Source organism: Hermetia illucens, chromosome 3, assembly GCF_905115235.1.
Source record: "Hermetia illucens chromosome 3, iHerIll2.2.curated.20191125, whole genome shotgun sequence".
In the NCBI taxonomy this organism is placed as follows: Eukaryota; Metazoa; Arthropoda; class Insecta; order Diptera; family Stratiomyidae; genus Hermetia; species Hermetia illucens.
In genome coordinates, this window is record NC_051851.1 from 77631089 (window position 1) to 77650268 (window position 19180).

General features: G+C 41.5%; 2 protein-coding genes across 23 annotated transcripts in view; one reads left to right on the top strand and one right to left on the bottom strand.

Moving 5' to 3' along the window:
* LOC119651126 overlaps positions 1–11071 on the bottom strand; it is a 43977-nt gene extending 32906 nt beyond the window's left edge. For all 3 annotated transcript variants that reach the window (XM_038054521.1, XM_038054519.1, XM_038054520.1), the window contains exon 1: positions 10836–11071. In XM_038054521.1, coding sequence (XP_037910449.1) covers positions 10836–10848 — 13 coding nt within the window. In that variant the 5' untranslated portion in view covers positions 10849–11071. The remainder of the gene's footprint in view (positions 1–10835) is intronic.
* LOC119651124 overlaps positions 1–19180 on the top strand; it is a 413254-nt gene that overhangs the window by 76163 nt on the left and 317911 nt on the right. The window lies entirely within an intron of this gene.

Sequence of the window (19180 nt, forward strand, 5' to 3'; positions counted from 1 at the left end):
TGATTGTCAGAGGGGATTCTAGTCGCTGTTGTTATTTGAAGCCGGGGCACCATACCAACGAGATAGTGATCCGAGTCTATATTGGTCCCCTTATATGTTCTGAATTTCATCTAGGCTGAGAGGTGGCGACATTCGATCAACACGTGGTCAATTTGGTTGAGAGTGGTCCCGTCTGGAGAGGCCCTCATTTGTTTGTGGACCGCTTTCCTCGCAAACCCGGTAATTCCAACTACCATTTGGTGTGACACTGCTAATTGAATAATCCGCAGTCCCTTATCATTGGTATCTTTATGTAAGGTATGGGAGCCAACGTATCACCTGAAAGCGGGTTCCGTCTCTGCTTTGCTGTGAAAATCTCCGAGTGAGATTTTGATATCATATGTGGGACAGGTTCGTTTTACTGCCTCGTAGAAGATATACTTCTCCGACTCTGCAGTCTCCTCTGTAGGGATGTGAATGTAAATGAGGCTTATATTTCTAAATTTACCCCCCAAGGGCAGAGTTTATAGCCGTTCGCTTATGTTTTCAAAGGCGATAACAGCAGGTTTCATGTTTTGACTGACTAAGAAACCTACTCCGAGCACATGGTTTACTGGATGGCCACTATAATATATGGTGTAGCGGCTCTTCTCCAGGAAAACGCTCCCTGTCCAATGGATCTCTTGTAAAGCAGTTACATCAACCCTATTTTGGGACCGGGTGTCGGCTAGTTGCTTAGCGGCGTACAGGGAGCGCACGTTTCATGAGAAAATGCGTAAATCGTTATTTCGTTTTCGTTGCGGAGAAAGTCGTCATTGTCAATCCCACCCGAAGCTGCTTTTGTGGCTTCGTAACAAGTTATTTCCATCTAGGTTTGTCAGCCCTACCTAACTCCCAACCTGGAGGGTCAGTTGGTAAAATTTCACCAATTTTTAAAGGCAGCAGACTCGCCTTCATCCTTTTCTATCTGCAGCTTTTCTTTAGGAAAGAGCTCCCAGGGGTCACCACTTAGAGCTGCAGATAGTAGAGCTGTTGGTATTGGTTCAACAGGTATTTTCTGAGTTTTTTGCTCCATCGCGGGTACTGAGCTACGTTTCGCTCTGGGGCCTATACTACCCTTTAACCACCAGGTTGCATAAACTTCGACATAATTTGTGTTGTGGTTGTGGGATATTTATTTGCTAGATGTATGAAGAAGAAATCAAAACCTTCCAGCTTGCGGTTTCCCAAGTTGTTTGTGTCTGCGCAGTTGTAAAATAGTTTACAATTCTCACTTTGAAGGAAAATCTAACGCATTTGGATTAATATCGACACAGTAGTTTCTAGAGCAAAACAGTAGTGTAAATTGAGTTCGGTTTTTACTCTATGTGTATGTATGACATCAGTTGCACTATCTTTTCATCCACTTTAAAGCCGGCTATGATAGCATAGCCAGAGTAAAACTGTACACGGCCATGAGAGAATTCGGTATCCGACGAAATTGATCAGACTGACTAGCCTGATCCTGACCAATGTGCGAGTCCAGATAAAATCAGCAGGATCACTCTCAAGACCAATCGACATCAATAACGGTCTACGACAAGAGGGTGCCCTATCATACGTCGTCTGCAACCTGACCCTGGAGAAAGTGATCCGTGATACTGAGCTAAATGAAAGAGGTACGATCCTCTTTAAGTCCACCCAACTACTGGCATATGCTGACGATATCGACATCATGGGAAGAACAACCCGAGACGTACAAATTGCCTTCATCCAGATCGAGCAGGCGGTAATCGGTGCGAGATCTTGGGCTGCACATCAATGAAGGTAAGGCAAAGTATTGGTGGTAACGTCAGCACCAAAAACCAACCAACCAACAACATCGAACCGCATTGGTCAAACGGCAAGAATAAAGATAGGATACTACAAGACCGTTGAAAATTTTTCCTATCTAGGGTCGAAAATCACAACCGATAACAGCTACGATGATGAAATTCGCGCACGGTTGTTGGCAGCCAACAGAGCCTATTTCGGTTTACAAAAACTGTTCTGCTCGAAACGTCTCACCATAGGGTCAAAGCTCTTAGTGTACAAGACAATGATCGTGCCAGTCCTCATGTACTCCTCGAAGACTTGGGTTCTTAGCAAGAAAAATTGTAACCTAGATAACGACGAAATCTATGAGCGAGACCATGGCTCAATAGGTTACGGTGGGCGGGTCACTTAATCCGTATGGATGAGGATGATCTCACCCGGAAAGTCTATAAGGGAAATATCTATGGTAGAAAAAGAAGACGATACAGACCCTGCCTGGGATGGAGTGGTGGCGTAGGTCAGGACGCCAGACAGCTTTTAGGGATATCGAATTGGTGGACCTCGGCGCAAAACCGGGATGTCTGGAGTTCCTTATTAAGGCAGGCTTAGACCGGGTACTGGTTGTTGCGCTGTTGATGATGATGATGATGTATGTACAAGTAGAGCTGCTGCGTAGTTAACGTTTCACACAATAGGAAATTTGCTGTGCTATTAATGTTACCCACTTGATTGGGTTTAGGAAGTTCATCTTATGTTATAGCCCCCGTAACAAAGCCACAGTTACTCACTGAGGCGACCAAGTATCATCGACCGGTATACCGGTGAGATACAGTCATTACCCATGACTGTAAACTATCTAATGTGCACGGGTTTTACAACACCCCGGATTAGAGGTATTTTCCGACTCCCCAGTCTAGTTCCGGCCCGTTGTCTTAAAAGTAGAGGCACTTCGCACAGGAAGTGGCTATCATCTTGCACTAGTAGTCTTTTAAGACGGGACGCTTGGCTCAAGCCTTCGAAGAGCGGCAAGTTTACTCCCCGATCTTGCAGTCCACTGCTTGATGTCCACACTTTAGTCAGTACCGAGGTGATACAAAAGAAAAATTGAAAATCCATTCATCATTTCATTAACTGAATAATTAAAATTAAATAGCTTTCGTCGTGGAAAAAACATTATAAGCCGATGTATTCAATCAAGTGGCGTCAGTTGCTAGTACACAACTGTGGGGATTAATGTCAAGCGACAGGCTTTTGTACATACGACCAAACGCTCCCACCCTTGCTTATCACGAATCTGCCATTCCCCTGCCTTTCCAAAACTAACCGATTAATTCCATTCAATTCGGTATTCAGTGAGCAACTCTCTGACGATTTTGTTGAATGAGTGAATTTCGCATCAATAATTAATTTTCCAGATAAAATTTCAATATTGCTTCGAAGTCAATGACCAGCTGGAATGACACAAATAGCGAAGTCGGCTTAACATCGAACAAAGTTGTTGAGACAATGGCGCCAAGTGCGTTTTTAGTGGCAACCTCCCAAAGGTAAAATGAAGCAAATAATACAGGTCAATTCTCGCTATTGGTAATATTTATATCCTCGATTCTGGGACATGCAATTCTGCTTTTTAATTGTTGCTACCCTTTTCCGAAGGACACCTTTTTTTAATTTTTTTCCGAACAAGTTGAGTCATTTCAAGACGTTTTCCAATCGACATTATTATATAGCGAGTGTTGTGGAAACGTCAACGGCTAATGTATGTAGCTTAGGCGCAGGAAGTGATTTAACCCTTTTTCCAGTTCCTAAATAATCGAATAAAGCTAGTTCCATGACGTTTTACATGTTCAATAGCGTTTGCAAATGTCTTCCGCTCCGGATTTTCCGTTTTATTTCAAACTTCGAACACATAAATGCGCCAAACACCGCTTTCATATCATCCCCTTTTTGTAACCCAAGAACTTTGATTTTACTTGACGGAAAGTTTTTTCGATTGCATTAATGATTTTGGCGGGGGGTTTTCCCGTCTGATGCGTAGATTTTCAATGGCACTTGTACGTTTTAAGGGTACCAGTGTTCAGTCGACTGGGGACTTAATGGAAATGGGAAATGTTATAAAAAGCTATGTCCAATAAATAGTCAAAAAAAAATCTCGAAAATTATCGATTAGTGAAAGGCATAAGTGCCATTCAAGTACGCTGGAAATCTTACATTTCACTCCCCGGAAATGAGCCAGATTTAGGAGAATAGTGCGGCCAAATTTTGCTGCTGAGAGTATAATGACTCTCCTTAAAAGCGTACACCTGACCTCTTTCTACAAACCACTACCCTTGAAGTGTGCAGTGCTCGGCAAATTCTCATTACCCCCATTTTAAGCTTTGCCAGTCATTCGATTCGATCCGTTTGCCTTTTTCGATTACAATCTCAATGTGTCCGTTAGCAAACACAAACCTAAGGAAAGACATTACTAACTGGCTCGTGTATGCAGACATAATTTAGGTAGATTTATTCCTTTACCTTTTTGGTTAAATGATTTATAAGGTGGGAAAATAGAAACAGCCGAAGGATTTGAAGAGGAATTTGATAGACTTTCGAGAATTCCACCAAATCTAGTCAATTTACTGATTGGAAATCGAAGATTTTTTTTGTTTTGAGAGATAAACTTACCTTAATCAAAATTAGGTACGATGGCCGAGATGGTTGAGTGTCAGCCTCTTGACTCCGGGTTCAAATCCTCATTGTATTAAGGATATAGGTATTTGTTCCGTTGTCGTAAGGTTTTTACTTTGAAAATATTAAGAGTGATGAGGATTGGTTAAAAAATAACGTACCAAATAAAAACGTAAGAAAGGAGTCTGCGAAAGTGCCCTATTCGTCAGAAACTATTATATAATTATGCTGATGATGGATTATGATCTCAACTCATGGACTGCTGCCTCTAGATGGACTTTATGAGGTGAAACTTAGGCGCACCTCTGATTTAGCTTCATTTCTTACTGTTTTCTAACCATCACCGGAATTATGTTCAAGATGAGGATGCTTTTATCATCCGCCCAAAACCACATATACCAGCGTTTTTAAGCTTTTGTGTCAAATTTCCAATTGCCCTATTTGTTGATGGCATCATAATGAAATTCATCAGTCTCCAATGAGCAGCCCCAAGTGGTGTAGTCTAAACTATTAACAAAAGTTGTTTTTCATTTTGCGATAGACTTTTTTCTCATCTACTGGCATAACAGATTATTTATTTATTTAATTAAAGAGAATATACAGAAAAGTAAATTCCTAATTACATATTGTCCTCAGAGGAAGGAACAAGTAAATGGCTTAACTTATGCTTAAAGCTATGGACCGGTGCTGTAGGACCGCCATAGTCCCGGGATCGGGGAGTGAAAGTAGATGTCGAGCTCCGTGAACGGTACTTCAGAAATGTCCGCACCACGTATACTATGAGAGGCGATCGGAGTTTGCAGAGCAGTCCATCAGGCAATTACCAAGTTTGAAAAGGGTACACATATCAAGGAAGATGCGACGTTGCTGCAGGAAAGGGAGATTGAGGATGCAGAGCCGTGACGGATAGTCTCCACCCAGGGAAGGTTCTTTTGGAAAAAGAGGATCCGGCTTAATTTACGTTGTACAGCGTCAAGAGGGCGGCAGTCACGGTTGCGGAAGAGGGACCAGGATACACATATTTGTGACAAGGGAGTTAAAAACTGTTAAGGAGGACTGGATTGAGGTAAAGTCGGAGGAGGAACGTAGGATAAAACTAAACATTTGGGAAACTCGGTTGATGATGTCAATGAAGTGTGCACGAAGTTTGTTATCCAAGATTGCACCCAGGTCTTGAAAGGAGGTGAGTAGTGGTGTTTTCCGCCAAAAGAGTAGGAAAAGGATTTAAGGGAGGATTTGAGTGAATAGCACATCCGGTGGCATTTGCTGTATTCAGCGTGTTAACCGAGTACCAATAGACCAAAGTATTAAGGTTGAACTGCGCGAGAGCTCATTCCAGTGGAGACGAAACAGAGGCAAATAATTTACGCTCGTCAGCGTACACCAAAGACGAACAGGTGAGAATGGAGTGGAGGTCATTGATAAAAGTCATGAATAGTAGGGGACCAAGTATGGCGCAGTGAGGAACACTAGAGGAGGAAGAGAAGGAACGGGATGGGTGTCCATGAAAAGAAACTCTGTATAGACGGTATAAGAAGTAGGACGAAAGCCAAGAGATGATTGAGGGGGGAAATTGAGTTGAGAGAGTTTGGAAAGGAGAACATTATGGTCAACGGTATCAAAAGCTTTGGCGAAATTGGCATAAATAAAATATGGCAGAGAAATAAGAACGAAGAAATACGCAGGACTGTTGTGAGGCAGCGGAATTAGCAAAGTTGATGGAAGAAGGAAAAGATGGGGTGAGTAACTGAAATGGTGAGTGTGGGACCAAAACGGTTTCAAGTTACCGCGGGCAAGCGTGGCCTTGACGCTTAGCAGGTATCTCGGGCCAAAAAGTTTTTGGAGGTGTTGAAATTCAGGGCAAAACAACTGTTCATATAAGAAGAGAGTAGAAGGGAAGAGTGGAAGAGGTTGTTGGAAGGAATAGGAACGCTTACTAGGCCAGTTGAGTATGGGGTGGTTAAAATATCCGTAGAGGAAGAAAGAGAGGGAAGGAAATTGGCAGTAACGAGTTCCGACAAGTTGTCAAACAATTCTTCGTACGAGCGGGAACGGCTAGCGTAGGGGACGTAGATATAAGATACAACAAGTCGGAATACCGGAAGCTCGCGCTTCGGGTATAAAGGTTTTGTGTTCATCTTATGTAAGAGACGCACATTTCTCTGTCCGTATATAGCTACAAATCCAACATAATCCTTCATATTTTTCCAAACTACGAGACATACGTACATATTAGAGCCATAGATATCACGCTCACCCTAAACAAACAAACTGCCTATTACCTGCTGTACACATATATGCACGTATCTAAATTTATCGTACCCATATTTCCGATTTACGTCTTATATCTATCTGAATTAGGCACTAGCCGCAAAGTTCATTAGCACGCATATATTATATACCTACATATACACATGTCTGGTTGACAAATAACTAAAAAACTAAAACAAAATAATTGTCTGCGACCCAATTCATAAGAATTCATTTCGTTGTGGAATTGACGAATTGATATGTGATGATGACGTCATGCGGGTTGTAGAGTGCACGAAATTCACAAAAAATTGTAAAGTTTCACCCCCAATAACTTTGTTAATAATAGTTGGATTTTCTTCAAACTTGACCAAACTGTGCATTATATTCTTCGTTACACTCATGCCAAATTTTGTATTTCTGAGATGAACATAAGGGGGGCTGCCGGGTAAATTTCTAAAATGCGGAAATATACTATTATTAACTTTATTTGTGCAGATATCGGAACCGGATATATTTTGAGGCCTAGATTTCGTATAGATGCACCACTGTGATTTTTTCCAGATTTTTCGGTTGGATAGGTTCTGAGAACGAGACCTATTACACTTTTTGTGGGTCATATTTTCAACCCTTACTCCCCTATGTTTCATCTAATATCAAATATTGAACCAGATTCGAAAAGTACTAGTTGAGACCTTTCATTTGATACCCTACTTGGCTACATTCTGTGAAAAAAAAATTTGCACCCTCCATTCACATGTACGGAGAGCCCCCCTTAAACTTAACGTAAGATGGCGCCACTTACTGCATGTAAAGGGATCACCAGATTACATACTCTCACCAATTTTCGTACCAATCGGTCTAGCCGTTTCCGAATAAATCGGGTGTGACAGACAGACAGACAGACAGACAGACAGACAGACAGACAGACAGACAGACGGACAGACGGACAGACAGACACCGTCACCATTCTAATAAGGTTTTGTTTCACACAAAACCTTAAAAAAACCGGTGGGAGTTAGAGGTAGGGACGGCATGTAAGGGCAACACAATCATACGGCGAGTCTGAAGAGGAAAAACGAGTTTGGCCCGAAGTTGACCTTTAATTGCAGTTAGGATACCACCATTGGGGTCGCCGGCACATGATGTGTCAGGGTTTAAAGCACCGGCGGGGAGTGGAGCGGCTGTTGATTGGGTGTCGTGGCGGTAACGATAAAGGATTTGCAATAGTTTTCTTATAATATTTCTGTAAGAACTAGTACTTTTATGTACGGACCGTTTAAATAATTTCTCTTTTGGTCCCTTTCCTTATATGAGCGGTTTAGTAAGAAAAATCTACTCTAAATTTAATATTGCCTCGCTGCTGCAAGATGTAGAAAGAGGTTTTCACACTAAGAAATGTGGATTTATCGATTGACAGCTTGAGGGTTGCCTCGTGTAGTTTCTGTGGGACTTTTTATCGCTCTTGGTATGCTCCTCCAGGGAACTAGAGAAGATGGTTCTGAGTACATCATCTAGATTAAGGAAGTTGATATCCTCCATGGTTGAATTTAACCAGGCGTCTGAGAATTCATCTTTCGAATCTTAACAACCTATAGATGATATTGTACCTAACTACACAAGACTGTCGATTTGTTCAAAGTTGCAATCATTTCGTGTCGCGTTTTATCAGTTTGGCGTCTTTTGAAGGGTTTGTGTAAACCAAAACCTTATTATTATCCGTCTGTCTGTATATCTGTCTTTTCCGTTTTTCTTTTTTGAGGAGCTGGAAATCTTCAGAAGATTTTTACCCACTGAAACCACCCCCAATTCTCCCATGCCCCGTGAAACTATCATAAGGTATCACATTACAGAACGTAGTCACCGTAGTCTATCTTGGTAAACTTTCTTCTTCACGTTGCATACGTAACCTTTCGTTCTTCCTTTTACGGATCTTGGACAACGGCAGAATACGTGTTCTGGGTGCTCTGGGACCCTATCGAAGTTTGAGTACACCACTTTAACTATCAGTTGCAGAGGGATAATGTGGGTGCTTTATCGCAAACATAATTCACGTGTTGCCTATAACACAACTTCGCGAACACTTTAGCCATCCCCTAATAGTACTATTATAATTACTTCACATTAGTAAAACTCAGCATCTTCGAGATGTTTCGCGACCACAACTGTGCTGATCCGTCACCGTGCCTTCCTCCTGGGCCGGAAGATTAAACATATCGTTGTACATGATGGTCCACAGTCACAGTAGTGGGCCAAGTACGGAGCCCTCTAGAGTCCATCCTCGGTGTCATACTTGAGCCTCTGTTCTTGAAAGTAGCTATCGACAATGGCAGCGCGGGAATACCAATTCTTACTATACATTCCCGTATTAAGTTGCAGGTGCTTTTCTCACGTCCAGGGTTAAAACGATGCAACATTTTCTAGTCCTACTTTTTCTATGAATTTTATTTTCGACCAAGCTAGTAACCAATTTGATGGTATCAAGTGCTGATTTGGCTCTATAGAACCTATACTATCAATGCGAAATGCCTTCTTGGCACTCGACAACCGGTAGCAATCAATTGTAGATAACATGATCTAGCCATATGATATGAGTCTGTAGGAGAATGGCTGACTTTCATGCCGAGGGAAGTAGCCCCTCGGACATGCACGTTTCAAATAACTTAGCAAACATTTCCAGTCTATATTTCGCCAATTCGCCATCCAGGCCCGGAGCTTTACTGTCGTATGTACTATTTTGGAAGCTGCTTTCAACCAGAGGTTGGGGCACGGGATCTGTGGCGATGAACGATTCTAAATCATGTCATTACGATTCTATGGGCATTCGCCCAGGAGTTTAGGTCCGCCTCCGAACGGAGATTCTTAAAACGTTCCCTCTTGTTTCGTTGGTGGTCAGCTTAGAGTTTTACGGGCTTCTTTATAGCTGTGATTTTTTCACCTCTAATCGATACTGCCGTCTGAGGGGTTCGCCTGGCATCGTGGTAGTATTCCACCAGTAGTTAGGGTCTTCTACAGGGGAATGAGCATTTCCTGAACATGGACGCGTCACATACTTTGGCGTTGCATATTGTCAGATGGAGATCCTTTTCTGTAGTGTGCTTGTTTTATTAGGTTGATCTAACCAAACTTCTATGAAGATCTGCTCATCCAAAGCTTTTGCAGACAAGCACGATCTCTTTCTCGGTATTGGTCATGATGGTTCTTTGGCCTGTGGCTCCCCCCATAGTTCGAAGAGGATTGGTTGGTGATCTCTGAAATATATCCAACTGCTCAAAAGAGTCTAATACTTAAGGGCCCAAACAAGGGCAATCTTCTCTTCCGTCAGAAACAAAATTGTCAAGTATTTCCTCGAATTCAGACAGTATCAGACTTATGAGACATGTAAACATGTACCCAACCTATTTTCGTCTACATAAAGCCGCTGACTACTTGATTCATAGTACACTGTATGGCTTGTCGACCGCACGCCCCCCCAACAGTCGAATTTACCACCGTGACGGTTTCTATAAAGTTCACTCATAATGACAATTTCGATCTTAGATTCATAAGTGGTCTGCTCAAGTGAATGCTAGGCGACCCTGAAAAGATTGTGGTTTATTTGAATTTCTTATTGTAGTCAGCACCTTCCGGAATTCCGGGCATCTACCACTTCTGGCATTATGCCGGCTTTCCCGTTCTTTCTTTGCTTCAGGGGTAATTTCGGATCCCTGTTGCACCTCCTGACAATATGGCCTTTTTCCCCACACTTCGCGTGTCTTAACATGAGGCGTTTAAAATATCTCATTAGGGAGATCTATTCTCTTACAGGACAGACTACCCATCTAATCCGAATTTTTTCGGCCGCCAGCATCTTCCGCGTTGCCACTACTGCTAATCACACTGTGGCCGTTTGAATACCCAAACTGACAATGGAGTCCCCGGCAAGTTTTTAACTTAAGGGAGATGCCCATATGGCCAAAATAACTGCATTGTACTGAGATCTAGCTTCTTCTGAAAGTTTATGTAAATGTTATCTACCTTTACATAGCTCCATGTTGACACATTGCCTAAAATTTACATTTGCGAACTAGTTCATTGAAAAAACTCCCGCCCATTGATTGAATATATTGGGAACAGTTTTGGGATCAGAAGTGCAGTAAACTCACCTGTCAAAGTCATTCAACCATAATCTCAACTACAGCCAGCCACTTGTAATATTTTCGCAAACACGCGAATTTCTCATCCAGAAAAATCGATTCCGGAGGGGATGTACTAGAGGAAGTGCTTTTACACAGAAGACAACATATCACCCCTGCAATTTTTTTTCCTTTTGTAGCGTAAAATAACTAGTGAAGCAACGTTTTATATTGTATTTATATCTGAAAATAAAATCACGACTATTTGTCACGCCTGATAAGGACGTTTCGGTAGACAGGAAGACTACTGGGTAATATTCAAATATTTTGCCTCTAAATGATCGATATCATTCGCTGTCATGTTCATGCAGTTTTCCCATGACGTGTAAGAAAATTTTTAGGTAATTTGAGGATTTACGACCGAATACCAAAATACTCTATGAATATGAAAATCCCTAATGACGCAATCTTCCCCCACCAGCTTCTGCACAATACTAAACTTAACAATAATAACGCCATCCAAAAGAAATTTGCCAGTCCAATGAGGTTTCCCTGCTAAGTAACACAGGAGCTGTACATTTCAGGTTATCCTCCCGCACGCTTTTATATATTATAACGCTACCCTCATACTGCTATGTATTAAGGGTATCGTGCGACTCTAACTGTCAGTGAGAAGTTTTGAAATTACCATAAATTACATACAGAAATTCCAGTAAATGCTGTTCGGAGCACATGGTATTATTTGCGGAATGGGAACCTCGCGACTGAAAAGAAGATATTATGCACCCTTGGAATAATAAAATGCCGCCCGGCATATATTAGCCTTTATGTATGCCGCAGAGAACAAAGTGGAGACCCGTGGAAGTAATAAAATTATTTGGTTGTTAGCGGTAGAGCCATCCTATGACACTTGTAAGCCACATGTGAGACGGTACAGGGCGCCAGCTCACCAAATACAGGTGTTAATGAAATGGTTAGTCCTGGCGTTGGGTCAATATATGTGTTCATTCTGCATGCAAAAAGGGAGCTAACATTATATATATGTTCGAATGTATATATTCTGGTACCATCGTCCTAGTAAAGTTACTAAGTGCCCCACGGTGGACGCTTTCAACGATTCCACGTAGTATATGTCGTGATTTAGCTTAATTACGGGCCAACGATGGAATTTATGGTAGGTTTGATTGTCATAAACATTAAGGGCAATCACATCTTCGTCCCCGGTGAAGCAAAGTATGATATCGTTACTCCAAGGGAGACGTTAGATCGATTGAGCAGAGTCCTGAGTGCGGATCTAAGTAGCTGGATTATACCCTAATTATAGCAATGGACCACCGGCCCGTTCAATGTCCAAGAGAGATTTGTACATTAGAGTTCATTTGTAAGCATTTGCTGTTTGACCATTATGTGGATGGATACTTGAAATTTTTCACGATATGACGCCCGTAAATATTGCAGTTAAGAAAGCTGATGGCATGAAGGACTAAAGACGGAAAAGTTCTCGTACGTGTTTAATATCGGAAAGTCAACAACTCGCTCATGCACAAGATTAACAAGTCAGTAACTGACCGCTTTGTACATCAGATATTTTAGGGTTTTCAGTTTTTTTTTACCTTTTTAATTTACAAAAAAAAATGTCGGTCTCCAAATCAGTTCTCCTCTTCTATATTTATTTGACTGAGCAAGGTACTAGGATGGTTCTTCAGCAGTTCTTCGGTCATTCTTTAGTCTTCCGTCTCTACTAGTTCGTAAAAAAACTGATGGAGACATTTGCTGAACATAACTAGTTTTACAAAAAAATTGTCTTTAAGGAGTCATCCCGTGCATCGGATTCACGGAATCGATTTTTTTTTGGCTTCAATTATGTCTAGATATAGTGTAGAATTCATGGGCAAAGTGTTTTTTCGATATTCGGAGTCGTTCGGAAATTATAGTGTTAAACATATGATAAGTCACATGCCAGATTTATGTCTATCGCCGTAATAAAGCTCATATTTATCGATCCGAATGACATGACTTCGCTAAAAGGACAAAAATTGAAGCCAAAGCGGTACATGTGTTTCTTCAAGAAACCTAAGGGTTATGGATTAGGTATAGCAGATTAATGGTCAATTAAGGTTTTATGGCTAAAAATCGCATTCTACTTTTTAAATGCGTTTTTCTCGAAACCACATAATGAAAATCGGCTGCCACCATAGCACAAAATCTATCCAACGAAATTCTTGGAAATTTTCAGTACTTATTGAGAACATATTTCTACGCTCTGCAAACTAGGATAATTGCGATTCGCTCAGTAGTTTTTTTTTATTCATTGAAAAAGCGGTGAAAAAACACCAAAATTCACAAAAAAAGTTTAACATCATCATCATCATCATCGGCGCAACAACCGGTATCCGGTCTAGGCCTGCCTTAACAAGGAACTCCAGACATCCCGGTTTTGCGCCGAGGTCCACCAATTCGATAAAAAAGTTTGACAGGCCACCAAAAATTTAGCTTTTGATATTTTTTAATAATCCTAGTTTGCGGACTGCAGTTAAGGAACGTGCAGGATGATTGAACCCAAAACTTTAAAAAAATAAAGCTTAGCTGGCCCTTGACAATCAGGGAGGCAAAACTACATTCCACCATAGATAATTGGCACAAATAATCCCGTCCGCCAGATACTTATACCTAATTATGGATCCCCGTTGACATCGACGAATCTTCCTATTTTTTCGGCTTCCCAACCGGTGTGGAACCATGAAGTCTCCCTTCTTATATCGTTTTGGACATTCTTCTTCAATGGTGTTGATCTAATTTTTATTCGGGACGTCTATCAAACAATAGAGACTTTTGCGAAGGACGAAAATTTAACCTCTTCTCGTGTCATGTCTGAATTTCCCGTTCCTTGATTCCATCGTCAAAATAAAGTTTGATTATTGCGTTTCATATTTTCATAATTCTGCAGGTCAGGCCAGCTTTTTCGAAATTATTTCTGAGTTGCTTTGGGATCCACCCCGTTATCCGACCCATCTTCTGACATATCCCATATTCTTTTACCTTTCCTTTTCTGATTGTTTATATTAACAGCTGTTACGTTCCTGATGCTTCTAATTTCTTTTTCAGAAAATTGTAAACAGTATATTTTTAACAAGACTTTGTTTGAACATATCTTCCAGACAAGTGAAAGGAGGTTCGTATCATCACGGTACACAAAAAGGCGAAGCTTCACTGGCTAAAAATTATAGCCTAATATCATTTCTTTTGTCTGTCTAAATGTTTGGAAAGTACAAGACGGCCTTTCGGTTTGTTTTGGACGTCTCATTGCGAGGGCGCAACGAAGAAGCATGTTTAAAAGAAGGTGGCTGACCATAACTAATTTCTTGGAGTTCACTAATTTGCCGCTAAGCCCCTGAGTAAAAGAAAAGACAATACTCTGCTCGCGAAGAACTTCTCCTCGCAATACTTTCCTCTCTCTAAAAATAAAAAAATCCAAACCATTTCCACTTTTACTAAATGTTTTTATTATCCGCAAATATTCGTATTTTCACGATTACTTGTCGTTTTCATCAGTGTTTGGGTTTGGAAGCACCACCGTTAAAGCACCGAGCACTGGTGATAAGTACGCCGAAATATGGATATTATAGTGTTATACGGTTGGTTGAGAACGCCTTTTTAATTTCGATCTCTTCTTAGAGATTTATCGCTGCCTGTTCCGTGACGTGAGAACGGCTTTCAACTCCGTGCATTAATTTGGACTGGCCCATAGGTACATCTCTTATTCCTCGATTTTCTAGATCGGTGGAAAACGCTAGTAAAATTTCAACTACAGTTGTCCGCGCTTCAATCTGGCTAGAATCTCACAATGATTCGTTTTCTCCACCACAGATATTCGCTAACTTGCCCAAAGGATAAAAAAAATGCACCTGTTATCGTATACACTACACTAGTGTCTCTGCGAATCCGTAGGTCTTCATCCGCACAGTGATATGCCTTACTTTTCATCAACGGAGCAGCCAGCGGTGTTCTGTCTAGGCCTGCTTTAGTCGAGAATGCAAATATCTCTTCCAGCTGCCTAGCATCTTGGCATTCGTCATTGCTTCATCTAAGGTATCGTAGATATCGTTCCTATAGACTAAGGAGAAAGAGCCCGTTACGAGAATTTGTTTCAATCTCCTGTCCTGTCTCTCTCCGTCTCCATCGGTAGGGTCACAGGCGTATATGCGAATAATAACTTGAAATTCGGCTAATAAGTGCGAAATTCGTTCGTTCGCTTGTATTTACCGATAGCAATAGTTTTCATACTTTGGTTGACTATAAAACCTTAAGGAATGTCCCGTCGGAAATGTTGGTTTGAAGGCAGGAGTGGTCGTGGATATATAACGTATCAGGAAAGCCCGACATTTATATCGCGGACCCTGTCATGGAATCGAACTTACAATCCGAGAATGACCGACTAGAGGGTTGCCCTGCAACTACATACAGGAGAACAGTGCCTCTCGCGAAGACCTGGTGTAAGCTAAAAGACATTTGAGAAAACTGGCAGCGATGACATATAAGCATAGTTGCCACGTTATTCCCAGTTTGCATTCATGTATGTATAATCTTGTTCTGCTAGCGAATCATACTACCTTATCTTGGAGGCGACTTAAACACCACACTCACTATTCTGTAATTATTAGCCAGCTTTTGTCCTCTATGATAAATAATTGCCTACTGAACCCGCACTTCCTAACGAACTGGAAATAATCTCAGATAATCCATACTTATAACAGGATGATCATCCTCCCATGATCATCGGAGAGTTTTAGACTCCTTTTGGCAATATCGCCGCCCAATGAATTCCACTATAGTTTAAATGACACTCTTTGCTCTCACACTCTTTCCAATTAATCGTTAATTTTTGAAACAGCCAGAAGTCTCAAGTTAGAAGTCAACAAGAGCTAATCTGTATGAATACCAACTCGGCTGGAACCCCAGAAGGCTTCTTCCTCTTCAAAAAAACCGTGCGGATCACTTTATCCAATTCTTCTTTGAAATGAACCCATTTCAACAAAAGTCAAGATTTGCCAATTTCTATCAATTTCAGCCAATCCTTATTCTCTACAGCAGTGATGACTATCTGCTTGGGAAGGTTTCGGCACAAGTCGAAATTCAGCACGCCCCTTCACCCAAAGAAAATGACAAATGCGATCCTTTTCCACCTTGTCGCTCGCAGTTCTATTCGATCCTTCTCCCAGAAAGCTCATACCGGGGGGATTATGAATATATGATTCAAAGGGAGGATTTTAGTAAAAAGGGTTCATTCAGGTTCTCTCAGGTTTAGAGCGCAAGTAAGATAACAGATTTCTAAGATATAATCTCGTTAGTGGATTAAAACATGTTAATTAGTTGGAATAGTAGTCTCATGTGTCCTAGTATAGCGAATGCTGAATTGCTGCACGTATTTTGGAATAAAATTTGCATGGAAGTCACACAGGTAGACGGTTAGATACACAGGCAGACAAAGATTAGAGAAAAAGGAATATTTCAAAGAAGTAAATTACTCCTAAGAACACTCATTGCAAAGCCGCACTCACGTTGGAGAGTACATCTTGATGACAATACCCCGATCTCTTCCGTTACCAAAGTTGGTGAAACATGGAGGGAAGCGTAGGTCGTAGAAATTCCCTTAACATGTAAGGCTGTACGCGACCATAGTGTCTCAGGGTGCAGGCACATTCTGGAGTCATAGATTACTCATTGAGGAAGCTATTGTCATACTTGGGAGCGTGGTGTCAACCGCAAATTCATGAAATGAGCGGAAGGAGAAATTTAAGGTCTGGTACGCGTAACCAGGCATTCGTTTGCCCTGATGGTTAAATCGGGCATTCGCAATGGACAGCACGGGGTCGAAACCGCCAATCGTGAAGCGATTCAATTTCTAGGCCACACTGCATCTAATGGGTAGCACTCAAACGAAATGGTCCGGACTTGCGAATGTATTGGAGAAACTTATGCGTATACACCATAGGCCCTAAACATCTAGCAGTATCTACCTGTGGTTTAGTGCCTATAATATGTATGGATAAGTTTCACCAATACATTCGCAAGTTCAGACCATTTAATGTGGATACTATTTATTAGATGTACTCTAGTGTAGACGTCATGATGACGAGGAGTATGACTTCGCCACGTTCAGCTGTTTTGCCGCGCTCTGCGGTGACTACCTGTAGCTTAGGCTGCGGATGAAGTGGACAGAGGCAATTAACTGCTCTATCATCCGCTCCTACTTTGAAATATTAACGGGGGGCAGATACAACATCTTATCGCCCCTTGTTGCACCAAAGAGCGTTTCCCGCAATACGAGCTCGTGACTATGCAGCGTGTTGCAGAGTAGGAACGCTTTATTACGCAGTGGTATAATCCTGGTTGCTATAAGGGAGTGAGTTAGGCTTGAGGTTATCGCTGAAACTAGTAACCAAGATCCGATAGGGGCACATCACGCCACACTGTGGGGAACAGATTTTTTATTCGGTAAAACGACGGAATAAGATCTCCGCTAGGTTCGGGAGGAAATCCAAAGAAAGAGTATAGAGTCACGGAAGTGGTTTATGCAAAGACCAGGATTTACCTGGCCTCAAGCATCTCCACAAATTAGTGATGAGATTGCATCCCGTGCTGACATGTCGCTACTGATACTACATTCGCTTGTGCATTGCAGATTTACTTTTATGTTATTGGTGTCAGCGACCGAAGAAATCCACTATAGTATATCGAGGGCAAAGGCAACTCTTCCCGCAGCGTGATCAGAACAGGTTACAGATTTAGTTTCTTTTCTGTAATCACAAATATGGCGTGGGTGCGTCAGTGAACTTATAGTTCAAGCTTAAGTTAGATCAAAGCTGTGCCAAACAAAACCTTTTTGTCTGCCTGTCCATCACACTCGATTTACTCGGAAATGGCTACACTTACTGTCACAAAATTTGGCAAGAACATATATGAGTCCCTATTCATGCAATGCGTGGGGTGATTTCACGTTGGGTTTTAAGGGGGCGGGGTACTCTCCCAATACATGCGAAAGGAGTTTTTTTTGTAATAGAATATGGTCATGTTGGATATCAAATGAAAGGATTCAATTAGAACGCTTGGAACCTTGTCATATTTTTAATACCGGGTGGTATATACGGGAGTATGAGCACAAAATGTCTTTTCTAAAAAATGTAACAGGTTTCGTTCTCAAAAATCTGAAAATATTCGGTAATGTATCTATAGATGAAATCAAGGCTCAAAATACATCCCATTCCGACATTTGCTCAAATAAAGTTAATAATGGCATATTACTATATTTTAGAAATTTACCCGAAAAATACGTGTATAGAAGATTGCTCACATAAGATAAGAATTTTCTGTGTATGCAGCCGATTACGGCGGGACACCGAAAGTCATTTCAGACGTGTTCAGAACACATTATACGCGGAGCACCAGCGAAGATTTTTCAAATCATCCCAACAGAGCAGTCAGATAGTGCAGTTTCTGGTGACGGAAGCAAAAGAATACTGGGATGAACTTTGAGAGTTACCGGCCCAGTATACTGAGCATAATGAGTATGTTACTTCTGAAAGCATATGCCAAACCCCTATCCCGGGTATGAATTCTGCCGATGTTACGGGGAGGGGGCAAGTTTTAGAAGCCATAAACAACTCCCAGAACTGAAGTGACCATAGTCTGAATTGGGTGCAGCATTTCTGGTACTAGAACCTTATCAAGGTCGTTATCTATCTAGGTAGTTACTACCTTTTAAAGGACAAGTAAAAAGGACACCGTGCGACCACGATTACTTGTTCGCCAACCTTCCACAAGTTCATAACGTCCGTGAGTAGTGGCATGGCCAAGGCGCAACTTGGGACTAACAAGATTCTGTCTGAGGTGCAGAAGGACTGCCGATATGGATGATTAATTTCGGTTTGATTTCATATGGTACTGAACCCCTTTTTTGGCTCCTGAATGATGTTTGAGAGCATGGTTGTGCAATTTAATGTGGCCTAAGTGTGAGATGACGCACTTAATGTATTTAGATAAATCAACTTGTACGCTGATACATGATAGTCACCTATGATACTCGGATTGAATTGTGTTATCCGCGCGACAGACTAGAGACTCTGTAAGGAACTCATGTTCGAGTTGTTGATCCAAAAAGGTTCTTTGCTATCCGAATCCATGCAACCTGCAATACTGCTGCTGAAATCGCATCAAGGAGGAGTAAAATAAGTATTGTGTTCGCTATGCCTTCACTAAACGTGACCGAAAACCGATCTGCAAAATGTCCAGCGGCGTATATGTGTGCGGAAATATTTATGTGCGCTAAGCAGGACGGCATAGTCGCTATTCGTGCCTATAAAAAGCTTATGATAATA